This window comes from Aedes albopictus, chromosome 3 (assembly GCF_035046485.1).
Source record: "Aedes albopictus strain Foshan chromosome 3, AalbF5, whole genome shotgun sequence".
In the NCBI taxonomy this organism is placed as follows: domain Eukaryota; kingdom Metazoa; phylum Arthropoda; class Insecta; order Diptera; family Culicidae; genus Aedes; species Aedes albopictus.
In genome coordinates this window covers 30,605,438-30,632,783 of record NC_085138.1, presented here as the reverse complement: position 1 = coordinate 30,632,783, position 27,346 = coordinate 30,605,438, and the positions used below count along the sequence as shown (strand labels likewise).

At 39.5% G+C, this 27,346-nt stretch overlaps 1 protein-coding gene across 1 annotated transcript; it reads right to left on the bottom strand.

Moving 5' to 3' along the window:
* Positions 1–2,528: 2,528 nt before the first annotated feature.
* On the bottom strand, positions 2,529–26,507 carry LOC134290165 (uncharacterized). The gene is made up of 2 exons (XM_062857221.1): positions 26,180–26,507; positions 2,529–2,707 (listed from the first exon to the last, which is right to left on the bottom strand). Exons 1-2 carry the CDS (start codon positions 26,505–26,507, stop codon positions 2,529–2,531), a joined length of 507 nt encoding a protein of 168 aa, XP_062713205.1.
* Between the last annotated feature and the right edge of the window lie 839 nt (positions 26,508–27,346).

Here is a 27,346-nt window from a genome sequence, read left to right as displayed (position 1 = left end):
CGTAGAATCGTAATTAGTAGTTCGAGAGGTGCACTCGAATAAACAAAAAGCTTCCAGTGCTTCTTGTAGGAAGGAACATTGTTAAAGCCTCGACAGTGGGGCAAAACTATATTTCTGAATCTAGAGCATCAATATAGTTACAAAATATTTGAAGCAATGACGATTTCGTATAGAAACTAATATTATGTATAATATGTGTAGTATGCATCTTTAAATCGTTCTGAAAGAAGATTTGCACTTATTTTTGGAAGAAAATCGATTATAAGGCAATCAGTGTGTTCGCCTTTTAAAAATGAAAAATGGCTGAAAAAACATTTTGGAACATTTTTTCGCCATATTCGTGTCAACCTTTGAAAGTTTTTGGGAATATTATGTTGTTCTACATTTTTGGGGTCTTTCATAGCTTAGTTTGTAAATTCATACTTATAATTCATCACCGTACTGACGAAGGTTAGATTAAAATTACGGTCCCGTTCAAAAGTTTTGCAGCATATTTGTTTTTTTTTTCAAGTATGTTGTGCAGGGGCGTTTATTTTCGTTTCAATGAGACACTTTCGTGCAACATTTGAATGAGTCACTTTATCTGTTTGACACACTATTCCAGTCTTTCTTTTCGATTCGGAAAACGTTCTCATTCATCGTAGCACTCGGTAGTCTCTCTTCGGGGTGGCGTTGCTTGTGCTTCACTCGGCAGAGCAGTAGTGTCTCACTCTTGCGCGTTAGTCTCTCAATGGTTACAGGCGCCGGTTAATTGGATTTAAGCGGTCAAACTTGTGTTCCTTTTTCATAAAACATAATGATCATTCTATTGGCGTGCGCCACTATTTGAAAAATTGTTTTAAATAGTGTTTTTAGCACACTGAAAATTTTCAATGACCCACAATTGAAACGAAAATCCAAAGTGTTTCACTTCAATTTTCAAACACACTTGTTTCAGTAGCAATAATGAACGAGCGTGTTGCAGTGTGAGTTATGAAGCATCGCAGCAGTCCCGTTGCATGGGAAACGATTTGCTACAGCTTTCGTGCGTCATGTTTTCCTTTCGAAATTGCACGTCCCTGATTTTGTGTAACACGTACAACTGTTACTACTTCACAATGTATTTTGACAACTTCAGTAACGCTGGAAAAGAATGCTCTTTGTTATAAGTTTTGGAGGTGTTCATAAAATATACTGTATACTAAAGCTGAATACCAGACCGTGTTCCAATTGGCATGTAATGCCATGAATTGAAAGAAACACATTTCGTGCATAGAGTGAAATGGTGAACATGAATTAACATGAAATAAATGAACTTCACACTAATAAACTATCCTTCACAATGTGCGAACTTTTGCCCCGCACAGTGCGAACTTATATTAAAATTTTTATTACTTGAACTACAAAAGGAACGTGAAAAAATTTAGTATTACGTTTCGAAGGTAACATGATAGGGATTCGTTTAACGAGAAACAATGTTATTATTTTCTTTTTGTTTAATAGTTATTTGACATATACTGTTAGGCGTGAACTTTTGCCCCGCATTACTCTATGTTACATACGGTGTTTGGTAAAGTTAGGCTTGATCTATATTTGGTTCAACCGTTGAAACAAGCACGATGGGTAGTGAGTAGAGTGAGACGTCTGTGTATATGTGGCCTTAGTTCAGTACATAGATTTTGTTCTCTTACACATATTTATCACATATTTGCATTGACTTTGTTCACTTTTGTAGTTCCTGTTCCACCCAATTCTGGTTCTGCATCACTATCGGTAGCCTCCAATGTGGTCTGAGCCAATTTTCTTCCTAACCGTTTTCGGGTTATCTAAAAAGTCACGATTTGATGTATAGCATGTATGGGTTAGGATCACTTTTCCATTTGGCCACTTTCGGTGGGACACCAGGAACCAATTCCGGGGCAATACCGATTATCTCTTATATGGTTTAAGACTATTTTCTTGCTAACTGTCCATCAGGATTCCTTAAAAGCCATGAATTGACGCGTCTAATGGATGGGTTTGGTTCATTTTTGTATTACTTCCGGCGTAACAACCTCAACGATTCTGGAACACTACCGATATTGTCTAATGTGGTCGGAGCCTATTTTCTTGCTAACCGTTCATCAAGTTATCTTAAAAGCCGCTATCTGATGTATCGCATGCATGGGTTTGGTTCCTTTTGGCATTTGGCCACTTCCGGCGGGACACCCTAGATCGGTTCCGGAACACTATCGGAAGTCTTTAAAAAGATCTTATATGTGGTCTGAGCTTATTTTCTTGCTAATCGTTCATTAAGTAATTTAAATAGCCGCTATTAAATGTGCCGCAGGCATATGGGTTTGGTTCTCTTCCACATTTGACTACATCCGGCGGAACACCCGGAACCAGTTCCGGAACACTATCGGTTGATCCAAATATGGTCTGAAACTATTTTCTTGCTAAAGGTTTACTGGTTGCCTAAAGAGCCGCGATTTGATGTGTCGCATGTGAGGGATTGTTTAACATTTATACTTGGTGTACGGGATGGCAGTGGACTGTATCTGCGCTGGCTACGTTGTGGTGCTCGCGTTCCGCTCAGGAACCGAGCCGGGTGGGAGCAGGAACCCTCGCGTTCCTTCCCGAGATGATGGCCGGACGTTGGCCTGGCTTCGCCTCATGAAGCCTCGGTGGTTGAGCTGGACTAGACCGGCTAGCAGCAACCTAACAACTCTTTGAGCCTTGATAAAGGCTGTTGGGTGTGGAGGAAAACAATTTCCGAACAACTCCGTTGCTCCGAATAACTCTAGGAAAATTATTTCTGAACAACTCTTTTGGTGGAATCGGGGATGTTTCAGAAGCGCGATGACCAGATACAAACACAGGAGATTTTACTTAAACTGCTATATTCATCTTCTCTTCACTTAGCTTTGATGTACACTCTTCGGTGGTTCGCAGAAAACTGATGCTGCTGCCACGATGCGCACTATATTTATAGCCCGCACGAGGGTGGGGCCACGCGCCGATCACGCCGATCACCGTCGCGTCGGTCGGCTCTGCTCGTTGTCTCATGCGGTCTTCACGTGCTAGGGCTCTCTTCGGGTCTGCTTCACGCTGCTGTGTTGTTGCTTCGACGAACGATGAAAAATTACTGACGCTGGTCGCTGTTTGGCTGTTGATTTTATTGTGGCCCGTTCGCTGTTCGACCTCTGCTTCGTCATCGTCGTTCGTTCGGCGTTGGTTGGATGGGCGGAGCTCTCGTGGTGCAAACTGTCGCCGTCACTGCTAGACGCTTCTTCAGTTTGGCTGCTGTCGAACTGAACACTTGGCTACTTCCTTAGTTATCAGTTTTTTTGGGGATTTTTTTGGGAATTTTCGTGTGTTTTACAAAGTTGTTCTTTATGATGAAATACACCTTCTTCTTATAGAAATCCTTGGACTCCTCCAGAAATTATTGCAGGAATTCCCCATGCAATAACAGCCACTAGCGTAGGCATCCTATTTCTCACTAAGGCACTATCCATAAACTACGTTGACTCATTTTTGACCATCTCAGAGTACCTCTGGAGCAAACTCAGCAAACATTTCAGCAGGAGTCCCTTGAGAAGTTTTCCAAAGATTACTTCATAATTTACTTAATTATGCTCGGTTTCATCGCCGGGGTCATATTGACCCCTCCGGCTCCAGCAGGAGTTTAGCAGGTATTGCTAAAAACCCTTCAAGAAGATTCCTAAGAGCAAGAACTACAGAAATGCCATTTGAAAATGCTAGAAATTATCAGCAAGAAATATAGAGAAATCCTGGTAGCAGTTTATGAATGAATATCTGCAGGAGTTTCTGAAGGTATTCTGAGAAATTCCTAGAAGATTCCTTGGAAAATTCCTAAGATAACCACCGGATCAATTTCCGTATGAATCCTTGGAGAAATCCATAGAGTCATCCCATAAATTTCCAGCTGAATATCAACAGACATTTCTGGAAGAATTCCAAGAGGATTTCTCAAAAGACTTCTCCAGCAATTCCTGTTGAAATTCTTTTTGGGATGCCCGCTGGGGTGCCTCCGAAAGTTCTTCCTGGGATTCCTGAAGGGATTCTCTTGAAGTTCTTCCAGAAATTCTTGCTAGGAATCCTACAGAGAATTTGCCATAGATTCCTCTAAGAATTGCTCTTTGTATTCCAGCCATTGCTGCTGGGATTCCTTCAGGAACTTGTACTAGAATATCTTCGAAAATTCTTGCTGAGCTTTCTCAAGTATTTCTAGCAGAAATATCTCCAATTGTTACTTTTAAGAGTCTCGCGAGGATTCCCGGATGATTCCCTGCAAGTGGGAGACCCAGAAAAAAACCAAGAAGATTCCTGCCAAAAATGTGCAACAGAAGTCCCAGCAGTAGTTCCCAAAATATTCTGAAGAGGATTTGCAGTATGAGCACTGAATTCCTGAAGGAATCCATGCAGCAATCGCTTGAGGAATCCCAGCAAAAATTTCTAGTGATAATGCCAGAAGAGTCTTCGAAGAACCCTTGCAAAAATTTCAAGAGGGTATCCCAATAGGAACTTCTGGAGGAATCCTTTGGACTAGAGGTGGAATTTCTGAAGTGATTTCGAGAGCAATAGCTGCCCAGCCAACACGAACTCGTAAATGAAGTAGAATAGGATGCAAAAGTGGAGGCCATTTAATCGCGTGTAAAGTGTGGGCATATCGCCACTCTACCATCCTATTCAACATCATATGAGATCTTGTGTTGGCTGGGTTAATGTATTTATGGAGAAATCACTAGAATAACTATTGCGGGATTTTTTAGAAAATCCCTGGGGGAATTCATGAAGAAATTCTGGAAGAAATCATTTGACAAATTACAGGAATAATTCCTGGAGGATCTTCAAGTGGACTTCCTGGAAGAATCCTTGATAATATTTCTTCAGCAATCCCAGTACTAATTTCTAGAAAACCCACCCTGGAGACAATCCAAGAGAAACATTCTCTTGGAATTCTTCTAAAAATGCCTGATGGCAGGAATCTTTATTGTTGGGATTGCTTTAAAGGTTTCTCCTGGAACTGCTTTACATATCCTTCTAAGTATTCTTCCAGATATTTCTCTAAAGAGAGCTGTATAAATTCCTCTTGCAATGTCTCCAGAAATTTCTTCAAAGATTCCTTAAGAAATATCTCTTAGAGTAGCATCAGATATGCCTATTGGAATTTCTCCAGAAATTACTGCTGATTCGAATGAGTGTAATCAGTTTCGTACCTTTTAATTCCGCCCTTAGGGTGGCTCAAGCTTGTATGACAAAACCACGTGCCAAAAAGTTCGCCTTCTGATTTCGTTCTATATGACGCCAAGATGCTCTGGTCAAATTTTCAGCTAAATCCGTTAACATTAGGCACGTTTGAAGTTTGAATGGGCGTTTATTTGAAAAAAAAACATCGTTTTTTTTTTGCAGTTTTCTTCTGAGGGATGGAAATTTTCCCTTAAAACACGCTATCGATCCTATAGAGATATAGCCTAGGATATACTGAAAAACTTTGTCGAAGAGCACAACGTGATCAGATATTTCCGAAAAAAGCTATAGCCTAGACAGTACGTACCCAATCAATGAGATTTTATTGCTATTGTTATTCCTTTACATGTTAAATGTTAAGCACCACTAGATGGTCTGCATGTAATATCTTTTCTTACTAGCTTCGGATGGCTTTGCGGTCTTCGACAAAGTTTTTCAGCACATGTGGAACTATAGTTTTATATAATCGGTTATGTGTTTTAAGTAAAAATAGTGCCTCTCATGAGAAAAATGCTAAAAACGATGTTTTCCCATATAAACTTCCATACAAACTTCAAACGTGTTTAGCACCGCTCTAATGTTAACGGATTAAGCTGAAAATTTGACCAGAGTATCGTGGCATCATATAGAACGAAATGAGAAAGGGGCCCATCGACCTTTTTTACATGTGGTATTTTGAGCCACGCTATCCGCCCTATTTTGCTTATCCTTTGACAGATACGCGTATTTCGACTACCACTTGTAATCTTCCTCAGTGTCAGTTATCCACTGAAATTTCAGTGGATAACTGACACTGAGGAAGATTACAAGTGGTAGTCGAAATACGCGTATCAGTCAAAGGATAAACAACATAGGGCGGAATTGAAAGGTACGAAACTGATTACACTCATTCGAAGAGGGTATTCTGCTTAGAGGGTTCGAAAAGTCGGTTCAAGATTACTGCTGATGTTTCTCAAGCATTTTCAGCTGCAAATTCTCCAGTAATTGCTCTTGGGAGTTCTGCAAGAATTCCAAAATGATCTGCAGCAGACGTGCGTGATACGAGCAAAAGTACCTGTTACGTGAGAATGTAGCTTGCGAACCCCTGTGCAGTATCAGAGTTGATTGTCTATACATGTGTATTGTTTTATACTTCGTGTTTTTTGTCAGTCCCGTTCTGTCAAATATGTCACATAATAAAATCAGCGAAAACAAGGTACAAAATGGGCGCGTATAGATTGTTAGAATTTATATGTGGAGAAATCACCGAAGTTGTAAGTGTTTTTAATGTTTTTATGTTTTAAGATAATAATAAAGTATCACTATAGCTTTGAAGCATGTGGCAAATGGCACAACTTAGCGTTTTATTTGCCCCTGCTAAAAGGTCGGTACCCATACATGCTCTGTTCTCAACAGTACCTATTGGATTTTACCAGAAATTTAATAATAAACCCTAACAATTTTCGTGGAGTAATGCAAGTAAGATTTGCCAAAGGAATATTAAGGTGATTTCCACAGGAATTATTGCAAACTTGCTAAGAGAATGTTTGTAGTCAAACACGAGAAAGTGAAAGATAGAAGAAAGGCAACTTGTCCCCTCTTTCATCCCGTTTTTCTCGTTTTGATCAAAAAGCATTAATGAGAAAGGCAGCCTATGATAGTGGTTGTAATTACATTGAAAACTCCTGCTATAATTTCTATAATATTCCTTCCTGTGATTGAAGTATTTTACTAATACAATGTATATGTATCAGGTACTGTAAATAGGGTAATGATCCCCACACCAATATTTCGGTAGCAATCAGACCTTAAGTCAGAACGTTCAAACCTAGGTTATAACGGATAGGAATATAACCCTGGACTGCATCATAAAAACACTTGCTCCATGTATTTTGTGGACGCTTTCCGATGGCTCCCTTTTCAATCGCATGGGTAGAGCAACAGATGAACTTCGGAAGTAGACCACAAAACCCGTTTCTATCACGATCGGTAAACGACTTTATGCCTACGCTGATGCTATCCTAAGAGCCTTCTTCCCAATCCCTTTGAGTTGATGTCTTATCTTGCTGCTGTTGTTGTTGGTTGAGGGTCACAAGTGGCAGCCAAGGCACACCACACACCCAACAGATGAAGTGTTTTCGGTAAAACAGTGATCCCCTAAATTAATCAACGTCTTCTTGCCAGAAGGATGTTTTCCACTTGAATCCTCCAAACGCGATGGTTTCACATCCTTTCCAACAATCACGCTAAGGAGGAGAGGAATCTCCCTCGTATCATTTCTGACATAGTGACACACTGTCTCGCAATTACTTTCACCCAAACACAGACAAACACTCACGGGGGACTTAAGATTTGGACGAGGGAAAAGGGTTACTGCGAGGGAAGGAAGAGATACGATTCCGGGAAATGGTTCCATCAAACACACATCCACTCGAGGGCATTCGTCTGGCGTTGGTTAAGTACGACGACGACGACGACGGAAGAACAATGTTTACGTGGTGAAAGCAATGAAACTGAAATTCGCTGGAATTTGTGGGGGCAGTAAAACTATGTAGTGGCAACCGGATGTAGATGGAAAAGTTACGACGAACGAGATGAGCTCTCGAGATAATCAGTAATGATGGAATGGAGCAATTGTTGCTTACTTTGCGGTCACTTGCGGTGATGTTTGAGTTTGTATTGATTTTCCATCGTCACTCATTAAGTTGGCACGTGATGTTCATTTAATAAATTATCTGGTTTCCACTTCAATTGGCTTCTTTTCGCATAGTGATGATATTCTGTTAAAAACAGATGCGATATCGGTTTACTTAAGTTGTTCTAGAATCTATAATCTATAGTCATACAGAGGTGGCCGTCTTACATTACATCGAGAAAGGACAGCAATGTTAAATGTGCGTTGCTTACTAAATATAGACAGAGATTATTTCTCCACGGATGTCACGATAAGACGATTTATAATTGAGGAGGGGAAAAGTCACATGATCTGGATGTACATACCTTATTATTTAAGTTTGAAGTATCATTACACTAAAACCTGTTTTTATGCACTAATTTATACACCTTTATTACATTCTGCATAAAAAGAGGGAGAGCTATTCGGAACCAATGTTGTGCATAAAAAAATGATAAGATGACGGTAATTGAAGCAACTACCAATGCTAGGGGGTATTCATAAGCTAGATCGAAGGGAAGTTGCAGGGGCGTTTCAGAGGGCTCAAGGGTTTTCAGGGGGTACCGAAAGATCTTAGGGGCGTTTCAGGGCAACTCAGGGAGAGGGGGGTGTTCCAGTGGTCCAGTGTTCTTAACCCTCTTCGTGCATTAGGGTCATTATGACCCCTAAACATGCACTAGGTCAGCGAGGTGCGCGCAAGCTTATGCAAGGTACTGTTGTAAAGTGTCAAGATCAACCGACATTTGACATTTGAATTTGATACATGCAACCACTTATTTTTCCATTTTTCATCGATACATCGGCATCTAATCAAATAATTGACACCAACCCCAGCACCGATCAAGGCTCTCCGACGACCGATGACTGGCATAAAGCATTCAATTGAGCTTGATGATGTCTAATCCGAAATAAACTTATCTTTGACATATTTTTGCTTTGGCCGACAAACCCAACGCAGACCTCAGTTATCCGATGTGTGTCCAACATTCGGTATAATTTGATCCGACATCTGATAAATTTTCTGTCTGGCCTAATTTTCAGGGTTTTCCGTGTTTCGTGCCCCGTCAATTCATTCAAATGACAATGAATTGCTTCCTTTTTTCAAGAGTGATCTTGAATGTACTTGTTGCAAAAATCACTGAAAAGCTTTTTGAGTTACTATTAAAATGAACGAGATGAATTTTTGCAACACTGCTTCAAGGGGTTTCAGGAGATTCCAGGGAAGTTCCAGAAGGCCTCGGGGCGTTTCAAGGGGGTCCCAGGGGGTCTTAGGGGCTAGCGGTGGTCTCAGGAGCACTTGAAGGGTCTCAGGAGTGTTTCTTGGGGTCCCAGAGGACCTTTTAAACTGTCTCAGAGTGTTTCTTGGGGTCCCAGAGGACCTTTTAAACTGTCTGGAGCCGGAAGGGGCAACATAGAAACGGCTGTGAAAATTCAATCATTCAGTAAAACAGAATACTGTATTCGGCAAAGTTGTTGAAAATTTAGTTTTTTATCAAAGAAAAATGGGAACAATTGTATTTGAGACAATATTGACAACCTAGATCATCCTGAAAACAATAAAGTTTGGGGAAACGAAATAATTGACATACCGTTGTTCTTAAAGCTAAATTTAGATATGGGGTACGTTCATATGTATTCAACTACCCGTCAAGAATATTAGAAGGTGTTTTATATTCTGGGATGTTCCAGGTATTCGAAACTGTCCTGTAGTAAAGTCCTTCAAATCTACAAGAAAAAAATTATGTGTTTTCGTCATAAATAATAGCATTTTATAATCTACTAAGATCCGTGTAGCTCTTGAAATGTCATTTATAGTTACTCTAGGGATATTCCAGATTAGCCAAACTACCTTGTAGCTCAAAACTTCAGATCTACACTCGTAACCGCAGCCATAACTGCTATACTGAATAACGTTGCATTATAATCAACCGTGGTTACTGGAGCAATCGTTAGTCTACTTGATATTATTATAAATCTTTGGGACATTCAGGGTCGTCCAAACTGTCCTGTAATGAAGTCCATCAAATCTACAAGAATAATGTTATGTGTTTTCGGTATAAATAATAGCATTGCATAATTTGCTGGGATCCGTGAAGCTCTTGTCAGTCAAACTGCCTTGGTGGAGTTCAGAAATTCAGGTCTACACTTGTAATAGTAGCCATATCTGCTATACTGAATAACATAACATACACAACCGTGGTTACTGAAACAACCTGAGGTCTACTAGAAAGGTTTATAAAATTTTGGGATATTAAGCGCCGTCTAATCTGTTTTCTAATGAATCCTTCAAATATAGAAGAATAATGTTATGTTATGTGACCCGTGGCGCAATTGGTCACACGTTTGCTTCATAAGCAGATGTTCTTGGGTTCGATCCCAGCCCCGACACTTTCGTCGGTTGCTCTTTCCCCCTGAGAGCAGTAGCTGACACTGATCCTCTTCTGAGCCCATGGCTCAAATGAACCCGGATACTTGGACATCGGCGAACGGCAACCCATAATGGACCCCCAATCGGACTGAAACGAGGAACAACCAACAGCCACACATCAACATCAACATTCTACCATGATAGGGTAGCAAGTGAAAGCAGCGCAACGACAACCAGTTCGATATAGTAGAATTAGAATAGAATACATTTAGGCACTGAACAAAGTGTAAGTACAGCCCAGGCAGTGCCCTAGTGGACAAAAGAGAGCTGTACATTAGGTTAAGTGATTGAAGAATAAATCCATCTCGGTGTTGTGAACTCACTTAACAAAAAAAATAAATAAATCAGCTTTGCATATACTACTGGGGTCCGTGAAGCTCTTGAAATCTCAAATGTCATTTAGAGATGTCCAGGTCAATCAAACCATCTTCGAGTTCAGAACATCAGGTCTACACTCGTAACAGCAACCATATCTGTTATACTAACGTTGCATAATCAATTGCGGTTACTGAACCAACCCAAAGTGTAACAGTAGTTATTCTCACAATGAACTGTAACATTACACATCCCACTATAATCTGTAATTTCATTTCATGAGTCATTCCGAGATTGTTTTGAGATATTCCATATCAACCAAACTATTTCGGAGACCATTGCTTCAAGTCTACACTTGTGATAATAGATGTTGCCACTACGTAAAGTAGTGTTACATAATTCACTGTATTTTGGAAAGTAATTCGACGAACAATTAGCGCTGTTTTATATTTCTGGGATCTTATGGGTACTTATACTGTTATAGAGCTAAGTTGATAAAAACATCCAATACAACTCGAGGTGATTTCGTATTAGGTAGTCACGTTGTACAACCAAATAGGATCCATGAATCTCATAACTGTCAAGGATGATAGTTTTGTAATAATTTAGGTCATCCAAACTTTCGTGGACCACACAACTTTAAATCTACATCACATTGCAAGTGCTAGCCTGCTACACTGAATGATACGTATACATAATGGACCATATTCACCAATACTCTTCAAAGTTATTATTTGTGCTAAAAAAAGTTACGGCACCTAGTCTAACTCCAGGTCTAATTCACCCAGAAATACCTCTGAGATATTTCAGGATTACTAAACTTCCCTGCAACTAAGAACTTCCAGCTAAGGTGAAGATATGACTAAGCCACACCACGAGCACAAATCTGAGGGAAAATGTGGGGCGCGATCGAGAATACAGACTGCAGCCACATACCGAGTGTTTTGGTGAAGTATAGATTCGATTTCATTATAATTGGTATTAACACTAAATAAATGAAATAGATACAGATATTACGGTTGATATATTCGGTTAGGGTGTTACGGTATTTTTTCTGGATATCCTCTAGGACATCCAAACTGTTCATAAGTTAAAGTCTACGGGTGTAACGGTGTTTCTATCATTATACAAAGCTACGATTTGTAATCTATCATGTCCGGAAGGTCTTCTAAAAGTTCAGTATCAGATTAGTCGAGATATCCTTGGTCATCCGACCTGTTCTTGAACGTACATCCTAAAGTCTACGGGTGTAACAGTAACTTCTTTCATTATACAAAGCCACGATTTGTATTCTATCATGTCCAGTAAATATTCTGAATGTTCAATGGACATCCTCTGACCAGCTGAGGTCGTCCAAACTATTATGATGCTTAAAATCTAGCGTCTACAGCAAATGACGTTCCTGTTTAAGCTATATGCATAGAGTTATGTTGTAAATTCTATTATACTGACTGGAGCTCACAGAATAGAATCAGAGACTATGAAATATCTTCGGTTTATTCAGAATCGTACTCACTGTCCTACAAAATGTTACATGGAGTCTGCAGCCATAATAATTCGTTTTGCTGTTTTAAGTTGCACAAAAAAATCTGCATAATATTTCGTTCTTTTTATGCTGTTCAGTACCGATACCACAGAAATAGGGTATCGCGCTACTTGGGCGGTGGTTTTCATCGTCTGTTATTTTTGTCTGTTTTCCACTGTAACTCGGTCAATTTTGAACCGATTGACTTGAAATTTTGTACACGGGTAGATACTATACCTATCTCACCGCATTCCAAGAATTGTGTCAATTGGTTCAAGATTGACTGAGTTATAGTGGAAAACAGACGAATATAGAAGCCACCGCCCAAGTAGCGCGATTCCCTACGTAGAAAAAATTCTATAATAACGCTTGGAAACATTCCGGCTTCAAAAGGTTAAAGAGTCTCTCGGACACTACAAGGGATTTCAGGGGGTACCAAGAGATCTAATGACTGCTTTAGGAGATCTCAGAGGTACTTAAAGGTCTCATGGGGTTTCAGGGAGTGCCACGAAGTTTTAAGGGGTTCCAGCTGATCTATGGGATAGATAGGCATAGTACAACTGAGGCACTTCAGAAATCTTCGTAATCCCCTTGAAATTCCTCGGAACGCCCTTGATTTATTCAGAATATCAATAACTTGAAATCCCTTGAAGCGCCATGAAATGCCCCTAAACCTTCGTTACACCATTGGAACACCCAATTCATTTGAAATGCCCCTAAAACCCTTTGGACAACTCTAAAAGGTTCCTGTAACCCCCTTCAACGACCTGAAAACCCCTTGAAGCTTCCCTGAAATGCTATCAAACACCCCTTAAATCTTTCGGAACGCCCCAAAAACGTTCCGAAACCCCCCGAAACTCTGAAACGCATTGAAACGCTCCTGAAACCCTTGTAACGCTGTTTAACGACTCCTAATAATTCTTCCATCCTCCTATTTTATGCATTTGAGATGGGGTCAAAAGGGTTTCCAAAAAAAATCTCAGAGATTCCAAGGGGCTTCCGGGCGTTTCAGGGAATTTCAGGAGCTTTTCAAAAATGGCGACCAGAACATCCAAGATGGTGGCCTAAAATCCAAGATAGCGGCTCAAAATTAAAAATGGCGGTTGTTTAATTGAGGTTTAGGCCAAAAAACAATGCAATATGGGTATATTTGGAATGCGGAAGATGGGGGATGAACCAGCCTCGTGCTGAATTTCCCCATAATAAAAAGTCAATAATCATAATGCGGAAGATGTCTGGAGTGTAAAATTGGAAACCACAATATCCAAGATGACGGTCTAAGATCCATGATGGCGGATGTTTATTGGTGTTTTAGGCTCTAAAAACATACAAAATGGGAATATCTGGTGTGAGGAAGATATCCGGAGTCCAAAAACCAGACCACCAGAATATCCAAGAAACGGCTCAAAATTAAGGATGGTGGCTGTTTAATGGAGTTTAGGCCCTAAACCCATGCAATTTGGGTACATTTGGTATGTGGAAGATGTCCAAAGTCCAAAAATGGTGACCAGAATATGCAAGACGGTGGTTTAAAATCCAAGATGGTAGCTTTTTCTTAAGAATTTGATGCACAAACATCAAAAACTAAATAAACGAGATGATTCTGGTGCAATGAAACAGATTTCTGTTAACCCAATGAAAGTGCGATGTTTATCAACATGTCACTTGAGTTTTGTTGGAATGGCTTTTCGAAGGCACGAGAAAGGCGCCATCACCACTAGGTGGATTAATTAGGGTTTTCAATGTATGCAACCTCAAAAATGGCATAAAAAGAGGTTCCAATGTTATACAGGGGATAGGCAAAATGATCGGAACAGGCATAATTTTCACAAAAAATGGTATACTAGCTGTAACTTTTCGACAAATGTATCAAAAATACTCAAATTTTTACTGTAAGCTGGTCAACTAGTTGTCCATCAATAACTGTTTTAACTATAACTATTTTCAATTTATTGCCGGATATTTCATTGCTTTTTACCAAAACATTTTTATATTCAAGTGAACAAGAGAGAATTAAAATGAACTATAACTAACATCTTGAACTTTAAAGTAATGTTTAAGTTTTGGCTAAATTGCTTTTTAAATAAGAATAAATCTGAGAAACAATCAAATCGCTATATTTTTTCCGCGTTGAAATTTAAAGTTAAGGTGAAACATAAAAAAATCCCATTGCAATTTTGCATACAAACTTCAGAAACACAAATCTGACGAACGAAGCATCGAACCAAGTCGCACTTGTTTATCCTGGCTTTGCTCACTTGCAAAAAGAGACAGCTTTTCCAAATAGAGAGCATTTGTTAACGAATCTTCAAGATTGGTGCTCTTGAAAACGTGAGTAGGGGACCAATTCGGACATTGTGGCAGCCATATTTGTATTCTCTGATGTTTCTCCTTAAGTCAAATGTGTTTCGTAGCTCATTATATAAATAATAAAAGCTAAAAATTTTATTACATTCGGATCACTGCATCCGAAGATATAACAGTTCAAAGTTGGCTATCGGATAATGTATGCCTTTTACTAGAATCTTTCTCATTTCATGAGGAATAGCCAGATGCTTCCCAAATTTTGACCATTGATAGACAAGTGTGACCAACTTACAGTACAAATTTGAGAATATAGACTGTTTCAGAAATTATAAATACACTAACGATTAACTGCCATTTCAATTTGAACAAAATATCCAAAAAAGTTTCTTCTAGCTCTTATAGTAAACATGCTAACGAAGCAAACAATACCAATTTTGTTGATGTTTCTGGTAAAAGTTAAAAAATAGGGCTCTGTAAACTAGATGATTAAAATTTGAAGTTGCACAAAGTGGCCAGAAAATGTAACATAGTAGAAGAGGAAAAAATCTCACAGATAAAATATTTAATTTCCAAACACAATAAAAATTGCTGTATCGATAATAAAAGATATTTCTCGATTGGTAAGAGTTATTTTTACTAGAATATTTTATCAAGAACCACCGACACGGGCCTTCTCAACACACATTTTTTTTGTTTCTAATTTCTCAACAATACCAGTAGCAACAAACGTTAAGCAAACGAATGTCTTAATTACTGCTTACTGCATTCATTTTTATGGTATGCCATGCTTTGCCATCCGAAGGATCGAATGAGCTGAAAAAATAAGTTTGTTTAGATTAAATGCGTTCAGGAAAGCTTAGAAACTGTGTGGTAGTTCTTATGTTCCGTAGAAAACATTAAAAAAATAGAAACTTGATCTCCGAAAAAATGTTGTTGAAATGCCTTTATCGATTTTTCCCAAATTTTCTTCAAGGAATTCCTTAGACAACTTGTTGAGAAAGCGAATGTGATAAAAAATTAGATAATTTTTGGTATTTTGTGATAAATAATGTTGAAATCATTAAAAAACACCTTTGTGCAAATGCAAATTTGAAAAATTAAGTTATTTGTCAGAGAACTCGACTGTTCTTTAAAATATCAATACAATTGAAAGTAAATATAAAAATATGGAGTACAATATGCTATACTCTGAAAGAAGTTGGTAGAAATCATTAGAACAGTTCATTTCATTTAATAAACAAAGTGTATTTATAATTTCTGAAACAGTCAATATGTGGTTCATTTGTCGAAAAGTTATAGCTAGTTTTCCATTTTTCAAAAAGTGAAAATTTTGCCTGTCCCGATCATTTTGTCAATCCGCTGTAGGTACATTTGCTGAAAAAGTTTTTTGTATATGTCATCAAATGAAAAAGTTTTTATGCAGATTTGAGCTTAACCTTCACCGTGGATTAGCTGAAGTTCACCCTGCTGACGCAGTGCACCCTCAGTGTGCCTGTCTGGGTCATAATGGTCCGAATTCTCGACTAGGGTTAAACGAGGACGACCCATTATTTTTAGGAAAAGATGCAGATGGTGTTTGAAGCTTTACTTTAAAGTTTTCGCTTAAAATAAGTATAGATGATTGTTTTAAACATGAAATTCATTTAAAGAAAACATATTCAATCAATACCATGTCCACCGAAACTGCAGATTGGATATGCAAAAAATATCCATTAATTTGATTTGATAGTAATTGCACGACCCCATCAGCTGTACGCAGTTACCGGACACTCTATAAAGCCCATCATTCAATGAAATAAATTTCATCACATCTCCGAAAATTGGAAATGTCAACACATGTTCGCCGTCGAATCTGTACAGTGGTACTGACTGACTGTTTGGCATATGTCCTACATATTCCTAGATCAAGCCGAAACTATTTTCCCTTTCCATGAAAAGCCCACAAACCACTACTGCTTGGACTCGCCCGCCCACCCCCATGGGATTCATTATTCCGGAACAAGAGCAAATTTACATTTGGGATGGTTGGTCCTGCTGCATTTGATTGCACCGGTCATCGCCGTTAATTAAAACAATGATTCCAAATCGTGGGGCCGGGCGGATGGTGTGAGAGTGGCATGGACTGGGCGAGGAAAAGCGAGGTACACCCCATTCAACAATGTAACAATTACTGTCTGTTTCTGGGTGGGGGTGGCGGTGGCTGCGACGGAGCCTGACTGCACTGCCGAATGATACGATTTGTTGAATGTGGTGAATATTTGCTCGAAGCTTTGGCTTTTGCACTATGATGTTCATGGACACTGGTTCCGTAGAGTACGTTGGGTAAAAACGTAGACCACGATAGAATCGTTATAAACCTTAGTAAGAGCTCCTATAGCCGCAGCTGTGAAGGCGTAGGTATTCAGCAAGATCAGGCTGAGAGTTATGGGCTCGATATCCGGTCGAATTAGGAACTTTTCGTAAAGGAAATTTCCTAGATTTCTTTGGACTTCCTCGACTTCGTGCCTGCTAAACGATATGCACATGCAAAATGGTCATTGGTAGAGAAAGTTCTCAGTTAAAAACTGTGAAAGTGCTCTTATAACACTACGCTGACATTTTTTCAAGAAACAGTAAATAAGAACGAAGATAGGGAGACAATTTTACCCTTGAAAAATTCATACAAAGTGCCGAAACGTTAAGTGGGACAGAACTATGTGTTTTTCATTGACTGTATGTATGATAGATGTAAAACATATTTTTGAAAACAATTTTATCATCTCACCACAGAAAAATAGTCTAGAAGCTTTTATAATGAACACTCCTACCCCACTCTAACCTATTGGCATACGATGTCTCTCTACTAGGCTTTGACTGCGAGCGATGCCACAGTGTGAGCTTTTGATATTGAATTATTTATCGTATGGGCGTGATGTTCATCTCTGTGGCTTCCTCACCTCTCTCCTACCTCCTGGTGGTAAAGCGCAATGGTGATGGCGAATGAAATTTTAATGATCCACACCAAATGGGTACCATGTATCATTGGCAATGGATTGTCTTCCCGGGGAGCGTAAATTTTACGTTGGATACTCTTTCACCATTAGGCATTGTGGGAGGTTTCCGTGTGACATCGATCCCTTTTGAAGGAGGTTCCTGCAGCCAAGTCGGTCCATATACAGGGGATATATATCCAAAATGTTTGGGATAGGCAACTTTTTTTCTCACACAAAAAAGTTCAACATGCTATAACTTTTCATAGAGTGCATAAAAAAAATCTCAAATTTTGACTGCTTAACAACCTGTTATATGTGCATCATTGGTACAAATTTGGGCTCGATTGATTAATCTTTTGCAAAGTAAGAACCGTTCGGGTAAAACATTATTTTTAGACAACTCATTTTTGAGCTGTCATATCTTTTTGAACGTTGATGGATTGACACTTTTTGGATTTTTCTCGAAAAAAAAATATTTTTTTTACGTCAATGTCAATGAATTTTAGTGTTGATGTCCAAAGATTTTCCACTTCTGTTCTCAAGTTATCTCAAGTTATCCCTTCCGTTACCAACCCCCCTAACGAGAGTGCGAAAAAATACTCTTTTCGTTATAACTTTTTTGTTTTTCAATATTTTTCGACCAAATTTTGACACAATAAGCGAATGTCCTTCTAATTTAAGGATTTGCTAGGGATTTTTAGAATAGCCACCTCGTTCCGGAGTTATTCCGGAATCAAAATGGGTCATTCGATTTGGCCATTTTGGAAAAAGTAAATTTTCGATATGAGAGCCGTTCAGTTTTAGAACCAAGTGCACTAGAATGATATAAAAATGTGTCTAGAAGTCCATCCCGGTCACTACGTGCCTTGGAACCCGTTTTACGGATGTTCCGGGGAACCGGTTCCGGGGTCAATTTTTGAATATGATTCAATACCATCATGCGACACCTCAAACTTCGTGGTTATTCAAGATGTATCATTCTGTGCTGTTTTGGCGTTGTCTGAAATACTGTTAAACTTAAATAATTTAAAATTTAGAGAACTTGTAAAAGTTTTGCATAGCTTTCCGCATTCCGAGGTGGTTAATAGCGTGGGACACAAAAAGACATTTTACTCCTGTACACTTTTTGAGTTCCATTTTGGCCCCATATCAACTGTGCAAAATTTCAGCTCGATCGGAGAAACTATATTTTAGCGCCAGCCATTTTAAGTTTTCATACGATTTACTATGGGGAAAATCACTTTTTTAAAGAAAAATCGCCACAGGTTGCCCCTTAACCCCTAAAAATAAATCAATGGATGATTTCTGTTGGAAATTTTACGAGGAACCAACCCTCCGAAGACCGCAAAGCGATCTAAGGCATGTGGAAAAAGTTATTAACTGAAAACCGAATGGCATGCAAACGCTGTTTAACATGGAAGGAATAACAATAAATAATAAAATCTCGTTAATTTATCGATCGGGTGAGGCTTAATAACTTTTTCCACGAACGTCGCTGTCTTCAGAGGTCTGATTCCTAATGAAGTTTTCTACAGAAATCATTCATCGACTTATTTTTAGGGATCTAGGGGTGACTCTGGAGAAATTCTCAAAGAAGCACATAGACCAAAAAGTATTTCAAAGGGATATCTGTAAAAACTTTCGGAGATGGTTTTGCTAAGATCCCTACTGGGAAATCTGGCGAGAATCTTTTTGCCTTTCTCGTACACTAAGTGTACTGGAAAGGCTATATATTCACTCCAAAAATGACTTTTTGATAGAAAGTCCGGAGGGACGAATCACATATACCAATCAACTCAGCTCGACGAATTGAGGTGATGTCTGTGTGTGTATGTGTGTATGTGTGTATGTGTGTGTGTGTGTGTGTGTGCGTGTGTGTGTATGTGTGTATGTGTGTGTACAAAAACTCACATCACTTTTTGGTAGTAAACCTCAACCGATTTTAATGACCGATGATTCATTCGACGCGGCATATAGTCCCATTGTTTCCTATTGAAAATGGTTCGGATCGGTCCAGCCGTTCCGGAGATATGGCCAGTTAGGTGTTCCGGACCGGTACCTTTGGGAGGGGCCAGACATGAAATGCAACAAACCCATGCATGCGACGCATCAAACAGCGGCATTTCCGATAACCTAGTAAAAGGTTAGCAGGAAAACAGTATCAGACCATATCTGAACCGGTAGTGTTCCGGAACCGGTTCCAGGGGGTCCCGACGGAAGTGGTCAAACATAAAAGAGAACCAAACCAATAATGCATGCGACACATCAAACAGCGGCATTTCCGATAACCTGATGAACGGCTAGCAGGAAAACAGTATCAGACTATATCTGAACCGGTAGTGTTCCGGAACCGGTTCCGGGGGGTCCCGACGGAAGTGGCCAAATATAAAAGAGAACCAAACCCATGCATGCGACACATCAAACAGCGGCATTTCCGATAACCTGATGAACGGTTAGCAGGAAAACAGTATCAGACCATATCTGAACCGGTAATATTCCGGAGCCGGTTCTGGGGGGGGGGGGGGGGGGTTCCCGACGGAAGTGGCCAAATATAAAAGAGAACCAAACCCATGCATGCGACACATCAAACAGCGGCATTTCCGATAATCTAATGACAGGTTAGCAGGAAAACAGTATCAGACCATATCTGAACCGGTAGTGTTCCGGAACCGGTTCCGGGGGTTCCACCGGAATTGGCCAGATATAAAAGTGAACCAAACCCATGCATGCGACACATCAAATCACGGCTTTTAGAATACCCTGATGGCCGGTTATTAAGGAAGTAGGCTCAGACCACATTGGAGACTGCCAGTTGTATTGCGGAACCAGTTCCGGGTGTCTCGTCGGAAATCGCCTTATATAAAAATGAAACAAACCCATGCATACGACACATCAGAGCGGGGATTTTTTGATAACCTAATGAAAGGTTAGCAAGAAACTAGTCTCCGAGCATATCTGAACCGGTAGTGTTCCGGAACCGGTTCCGGATGTCCCACCGGAAGTGTCCAAATATAAAAGTGAACCGAACCTATGCATGCGACACACTAAATCGCGGCTTTTTCAATAACCAGTTTGTCAGCAAAATGTCACAGACGCACATTTGGGAGAACCGGTAGTGTTGAAGAACAGGTAACGAGTGCCCGCCGGAAATGGTAAAATATAGAAATAAACCATAATCATGCATGAGGCCATCCATTAAGAACGTCACGATCCTAGGGGGAGAGGGGGTTGTAAAAGTGTGATAAGCTATTTTAACCCTCGAGCAGTCGCGTCTTTAGCCACCCTCAGCGACACTACGCACACGCTTTGTACTACAAGTGAGCTTTTTTCATGGTGCGTGTACTCAGTACATGACGCGACCGCTCCCGGGTTAAGTATAGGAAAAACCCGTACGAAGAGGGGAGGGGGAGCTTCGAAAATTCCCAATTTCAGCGTGACGTACTTAATGGATGCTCCCCATGGAACACATCAATTCGCGGCTTTTTAGGCAACCTGACAAGAAAATAGCCATATACAATATTTGGGACAACCAGTGGTGACATGGAATCGGTTCCAGGAGTCCGCCGGAAATGGTCAAACGTAAAATTGAACCAAATCCAAGCATGCGGCACTAAAAATAGTGGAATTATGAAAGTGAACAAAACCAATGTTATCAATAAATCAAATGTATGTACAAGAGAATAAAATCGTAACCAAAGTAATCTCATCAAACCACTCCATTTCAAATTCCTGTGGTGTTAATATAAAGTAGGATGGGAAAATTATAATGTGATCGCATCAACACTGAATAAAGTTTTTCCAATCTTCTTTTGTGTCTAAAATTACTGTGCACAATTTGGTTCATAAGGAGGTCAAGTTTTACATAAATCGTATTAAGCGTATAAGTGTTCTCAGGATCGGCTTATGTCGACGTAAAGATCATGAGTACATATTCGACGAGAAAGGCACTAGCACCACTAGGTGGATTAATCTGGGTTTTTCTATAAAGATTCAAGAAAAAAAATCTGAAAAATCCTGAAAGAACCCAAAAACATTTTCTGGCAGTGTCCCTGCCCTTGGAGAATATTCTAAAGAGCTTCTTGGGAAGGAATAGATTCTAAAAGAATTCTGGGAAAACTTTAGAAGAGTTCATACTGAACTCATAAAAGGAATTCCTGCAAGAATGCCATTTCTGCGATAGTATCACAATTAGCTCGAGAATAATTCTCAATTTTGTACAATATTGAAGTCTTTTCAGAGGGGGCGCTCAAGTTTGATAACAGAGAGTAACAAGTATTGATTTAACCATGACAGTACTAATGCCCAGGCTGTAGCTTCTAGAGATGTGGTATTCATTTTATGTTTTCTTCAAATGAACTTCTCGTTGGAAACAACCATCCTTTAGGAGAGAAACTTGAAGTGCAACTCAAAACACCAATCTACAAGATTTTGCCAAGATAATTAGCTGCAAAAAAGTCCCCAACTACTTGCCTCTAATCGGATTAGCCTGATGAAAATTAATCGAAAAATAATCCCCTTAACGAAAGTCAAACTGCAATCGCTGCGAAGACCATCCATACATCTTTTCACCAGCCGACCGCCGCCGGTTCGGTGTGACACTTGGCCTTGCCGATGACGACGATAATCACTATAATCGCTGATAATTACGTGCTTACTGGCAGTTAATGACGTCTTCTTGGCCGTCCACCACCGCACCGTTAGATAGGTACGTTGCTCATTAATAAAGTGCGGTTTTTGCTAGATACAAGTTGGGGCTTCCGATATCGACGGTGGTGGTTACGCGGCTGCTGACAGGGATTAATTTACTTTGTCGAGAGTTGTCGCAAAGTGCTGGCTGGCTGTGGTTTTAGGCCGCAAAATTGAGACTTAATTACCGAAGCGAACCGAACCGAGCCTGTGACGGTGAGTTTCGACAAATCCAATTAGGAACCTGAGCAGATATGAATAACCAATCCACGATAATCACTTATCCATGAAAACCTTGGGAAAAAACTGCACTATTTTGACTTATTCTGTTATATAAAAAAAAACTCAATATGAAAATCTCTATATTCCTATATTTCTCCAATCATATTCTTATTTTATTCCTATCCTATTCCTATCCTATTCCTATCCTATTCCTATCCTATTCCTATCCTATTCCTATCCTATTCCTATCCTATTCCTATCCTATTAATATCCTATTCCTATCCTATTCCTATCCTATTTCTATCCTATTCCTATCCTATTCCTATCCTATTCCTATCCTATTCCTATCCTATTCCTATCCTATTCCTATCCTATTCCTATCCTATTCCTATCCTATTCCTATCCTATTCCTATCCTATTCCTATCCTATTCCTATCCTATTCCTATCCTATTCCTATCCTATTCCTATCCTATTCCTATCCTATTCCTATCCTATTCCTATCCTATTCCTATCCTATTCCTATCCTATTCCTATCCTATTCCTATCCTATTCCTATCCTATTCCTATCCTATTCCTATCCTATTCCTATCCTATTCCTATCCTATTCCTATCCTATTCCTATCCTATTCCTATCCTATTCCTATCCTATCAGTTTTGTTATCTATTTATTCATTTCTTCAGCTCAGGGACCTTCCTAAAAACTTCCCAGCCGCCGCCGACGCCGAGATTCAATTGCCCTGGGAAAATTGAGTCCAATAAAAACTTGAAACCTGCCAATCAAACTTGGCCCGAGCTTCGGGTGATGTTTCATTTCCGCAAGACGTTTCCAATTTATACGTTTGTCACTACTGGTAGATACTGCTGTCGCTGCTGCCGCAGCTGCTGCTAGTGCTGAGTTGATGCTTTGTTGCACTTTGTTAACACACAAAGAAAACTTCTGACTGCTTCTCGAGAAAAAAAAAAGACATCTTTTTCTCATCAGCAGGTATCGGTTTCGGTCTTTCAGATGATACTGTGACTCGCGGTGCGGGGAGGAAGGATGTTCGTGATGTGCATGTGTCATCCGAGTGCATATGGGGAAAGGATAACTTTCTGACTTAGTTATATAGTTTGAAGACGTGTGAACAATGCGCTTTCTGCTCGGTAGAAGGTATTCGAGCAGTAGTAGGAGCATCATCATCAGCTCGCTTTCGCAGTCACTCGATTCGGAACGTTGCGTTGGTTCTTCTTGGGGACTAACCCGGATAAAAAATTACCATTCTTTACATGGTAAATATTATTAACAAATGACTGGTTTTATTGTTCACAATAAAACACATAGTAGATATATTGTTACTTTTTACAATAGAAATCAAGCCCATATAGTTCGTACAATAAGTGAACATTAGCTTTATTAGTGACTGATTGATTCGATTGTTTTTCAATAGTTCTATAATAATTTAAAGTTACTATCAGTTAAAATTAATTTAAGTTGTTTTTAAATAGTTGCAAAAGTGCCTGCAAAGTTCTCATGGACTTTTTATTAAAAAAGAGTTTATTTCTCAATTACACTTAAAAACAATTTGTAACAAATGAATAACAATAAGTATTTTTGTTGCTTGGATCATGTTTGTATAATCAAATACAGCGCCTGTTCGCTCGTTGCAAACCCGCTCATTGCAACGCTTTTTGGTTGCAAGTCCGCTAATTGCAAAATTTGACACATGTTTGCAATTAAAAAGCAATCAAGTGTCAAATTTGTGCTGTCAGTCATGCTGGCAGTGCATTTCGATGCACTTAAGTGTCAAACTGACGTTGCAATTAGCGAATGGCATTCGCTCGTTGCAATGTAAACATTTTGCAACGAGCGAACGGCCGCTGTGACATATTTTTTATAGTTTTCGTTTTAAATTTGAGTACAGTAGATGTTTCGGTTATCGAATGTTATTCGCTAAAACTGACAGACGTCAAGCCGTGTTGGCAGAGGAAGCTCTCAATGAATAACTGAGGAAGTACTTATAAAAACTAGCTGAAAAGCAGGTTTAGCCAAGTGAGGATGTTAAGACAAGAAAAAAATGAACAATGATCTTTCTGATGTTTTCCAATAAATTAAAGGAATCTAGTAAATAGTAAACTGCCATTGATAACAATACAAATACAATTAGTTTAATGGGGTCAATTGAACCGATGTTAAAATAAACATGCAATAATATTTGTTGTTATGTAAACAGATTTCGCCTTTGAAAAACCAAAGAATTCATATTTCTCGGTAACATTTTTCTCCAGCATTTACAGATACTAATGGCCACATGAATTGTGAACGATTTATGGTATGGATTATACGACCTGAGGTCTGACTTGTGATATTTGGCAGTTATTTGAAAAGATTGAAGATAGATCTTATCAACAGCTGCCAAGCAATACATACCAGACAGACATCAGAGTGTTTGATTCTTATCATAAAATGTGCATATCATTCTGGCGGACGTTAGTGTTCGTAAATGCTGGATATAAATGTTAGCGGGAAATATAAATTCTATGGATTTTCAAAAGCGAAAACTGCTTACAAATAACAACAAATATTATTGTATTTTTATTGTAACAACGATTCATTTGACGCCATTCAATTAATTGTATTTGTATTGTAAGATCAATGAAAAAACATTAAGATATATTGTTATCTTTTGAAAATTGCCCTAAAAATGTCTCATAAAAACACAATACATTCTATTGTTTTTCGCGAAAAAGTGTATGAAAATTTTCTCAAAATTTTATGGTTAAGATACATAACGACCACCATTCTTTATTGTAAAAGTGCCATTTACCATTCGCCGAATGGTATAGAACAATAGGGGTGATGATGAGTGTGTTGTGTAAATTACAATATGTTTAATGGTGAATATTTTTCGAAAAAATGGTGTTGTAACAATAAAATTTATCGTATTTTTATGATACTTTTTATCAGGGAAGTTAGTTCTGAAGTCGCGTTTGACGCCCTCGGGGTGATGAAACTGCACCACCAGGAAGAAATTGTCTTCTGGGTTAAGCGCTGACAAAAGTGTTGGTTGAGGTTATCTTTGACTCGATTTTGAAAGTCATATGATGCCGGAAAGTCAAACTAACCGCGTGTCATCATAGAACTTTTTCAGAGAAATTTTCTCCTATGATTTCGGGTTAGTGTTTGTCTGGACTGAATGAAAAATAGAAAAGATATTTGATTCTCTCGTAATTCGTAGCCAAAAGCTAATACACAAGTCGAATTCTCATATTTTTGAATAGTACACCACGAGGCTTAAGGAGTTTAGTAGTAAATTTGTGATCTGAAAACCCCATCATAGCCTGACAAATTTTACATACGAACCATCACATTGCATTGTTCAAATAAATCTCCGAATTGAAATTACTAAAAATTTAAAAAGCATATCCACTATGAACTTATCACTCACTTCCAAACCTGAAAATTCTGATAGAAGATTACTTTGAAGTCGATGCCACAATGTCATTTAGCAGAAGAAGTATTGGTTGAAAAGTTTGTATTTGGCTGAACCCTTTTTAATAAAGCATAAACTTGTCACCTACCTGGAAGAACAACATCGACCGAATGAACCCAATGAGCCTTGTTGAAAAAGGATTAGAGATACCTATCGCTTTGTTAATTAGGAAACTGAGTCAAGAAGTCTAATACGGAAATGTGTTTGCTTCATCCGTTCCTTCACAAGTGTTGTGGTGAAATGGCTTTATTTAAGATCCAATGACTGAAGGAATGTTGGTTGACGCCTACAGCTCCACGCTACCGAACCACCACCGTATAGGAACGTATATCCTGTTATGGATCGGCGTGTTTCGGGATCATTACCCCAATCTGCGTCGCTGAATCCCTCGAACGATGGCGCAGATTGCTTCCGGAAAGTTAGCTTCATGGATTTCGTGCCCTTCAAATACCGGAGAATCCTTTTCGCCGCTACCCAATGCACCTCGCTTGGATCGCTACTGAAGCTACTAACCACATTCACAGCGTATGCTATGTCCGACCGCGTACAGTGCGCCAGAAACTGCAATCCTCCGATCAGCTGCCGAAACGAAACCTTTTCCATGTGCTGCTTCTGCTCCTTCGTTGTCGATCCAGTTTTCGTTAATCGCTGATGTGGATCCGCCGGTGTCGACACTGTGTTGCAGTTGGTCATCTTGAATCGCTCCAGTAGTTCGTCCACATAGCGCTCTTAATCCAGCATAACAGCATCGTCGCTCCTGGTGATTCTCATTCCGAGCACCTGCTTGGCTTCTCCCAGGTCCTTCATGTGGAACAGCGTCATCAGCTGCTTCTTCACATTTTGAATCAACTTTACATCCGTCGAAAACAGCAGGAAGTCATCCACGTAGACGGCAATCACCAGTGTGGAGTCATCGATTTTGAAATAAACGCAAGGATCAAAGCTGGATCGCTTGAAGCCCATGCGCTTGAGTTCCGTGTCCAACTTGGCATTCCAGACACGACTCGCTTGTTTCAAGCCATATAGTGCTTTCGACAAATGACACACCTTCTTCAGATCCTTCTTGTCTACGAATCCCTCTGGCTGCCCCATATAGACTTCTTCGCCAGACAAATCTCCCTGAAGAAATGCCGTTACCGCATCCATTTGGTGTATATGCATGCCCTGCTGCGCCGATAACGCCAACAAGAAACGGATGCTTGCGTATCTCACCACCGGCGAATACGTCTCGTTGAAATTGACACCCTTATACCCCGGACAGACATGTGATACGAGTGTGATTCCTGTACAACGGTACGCAGTGTCAAGAAAATTCTAACAAAACTGATTTGAACTGAGAGAATTTTCAGTATGGCACTCATTTCAAGCGCAATTGTACAGTGATTCTTGTATCACATGTGTGTCATAAGTATTAATTTGCGAGAAACCTTTGATGACCAGCCTTGACTTATATCTTTCCACAGATCCGTTCGGGTTGAACTTGCGCTTGAAGATCCACTTGCACTTCAACGCCTCTCTTCCCGGTGGTAGCT

Coding starts and splice junctions, on each gene's coding strand:
- LOC134290165 (XM_062857221.1), bottom strand. CDS start 26,507: ATGACCAACTGCAACACAGTGTCGACACCGGCGGATCCACATCAGCGA. Junction 2,708..26,179: donor ATTCAGCGACGCAGATTGGG/GTAATGATCCCG, acceptor CACACCCAACAG/CCTTTATCAAGGCTCAAAGA.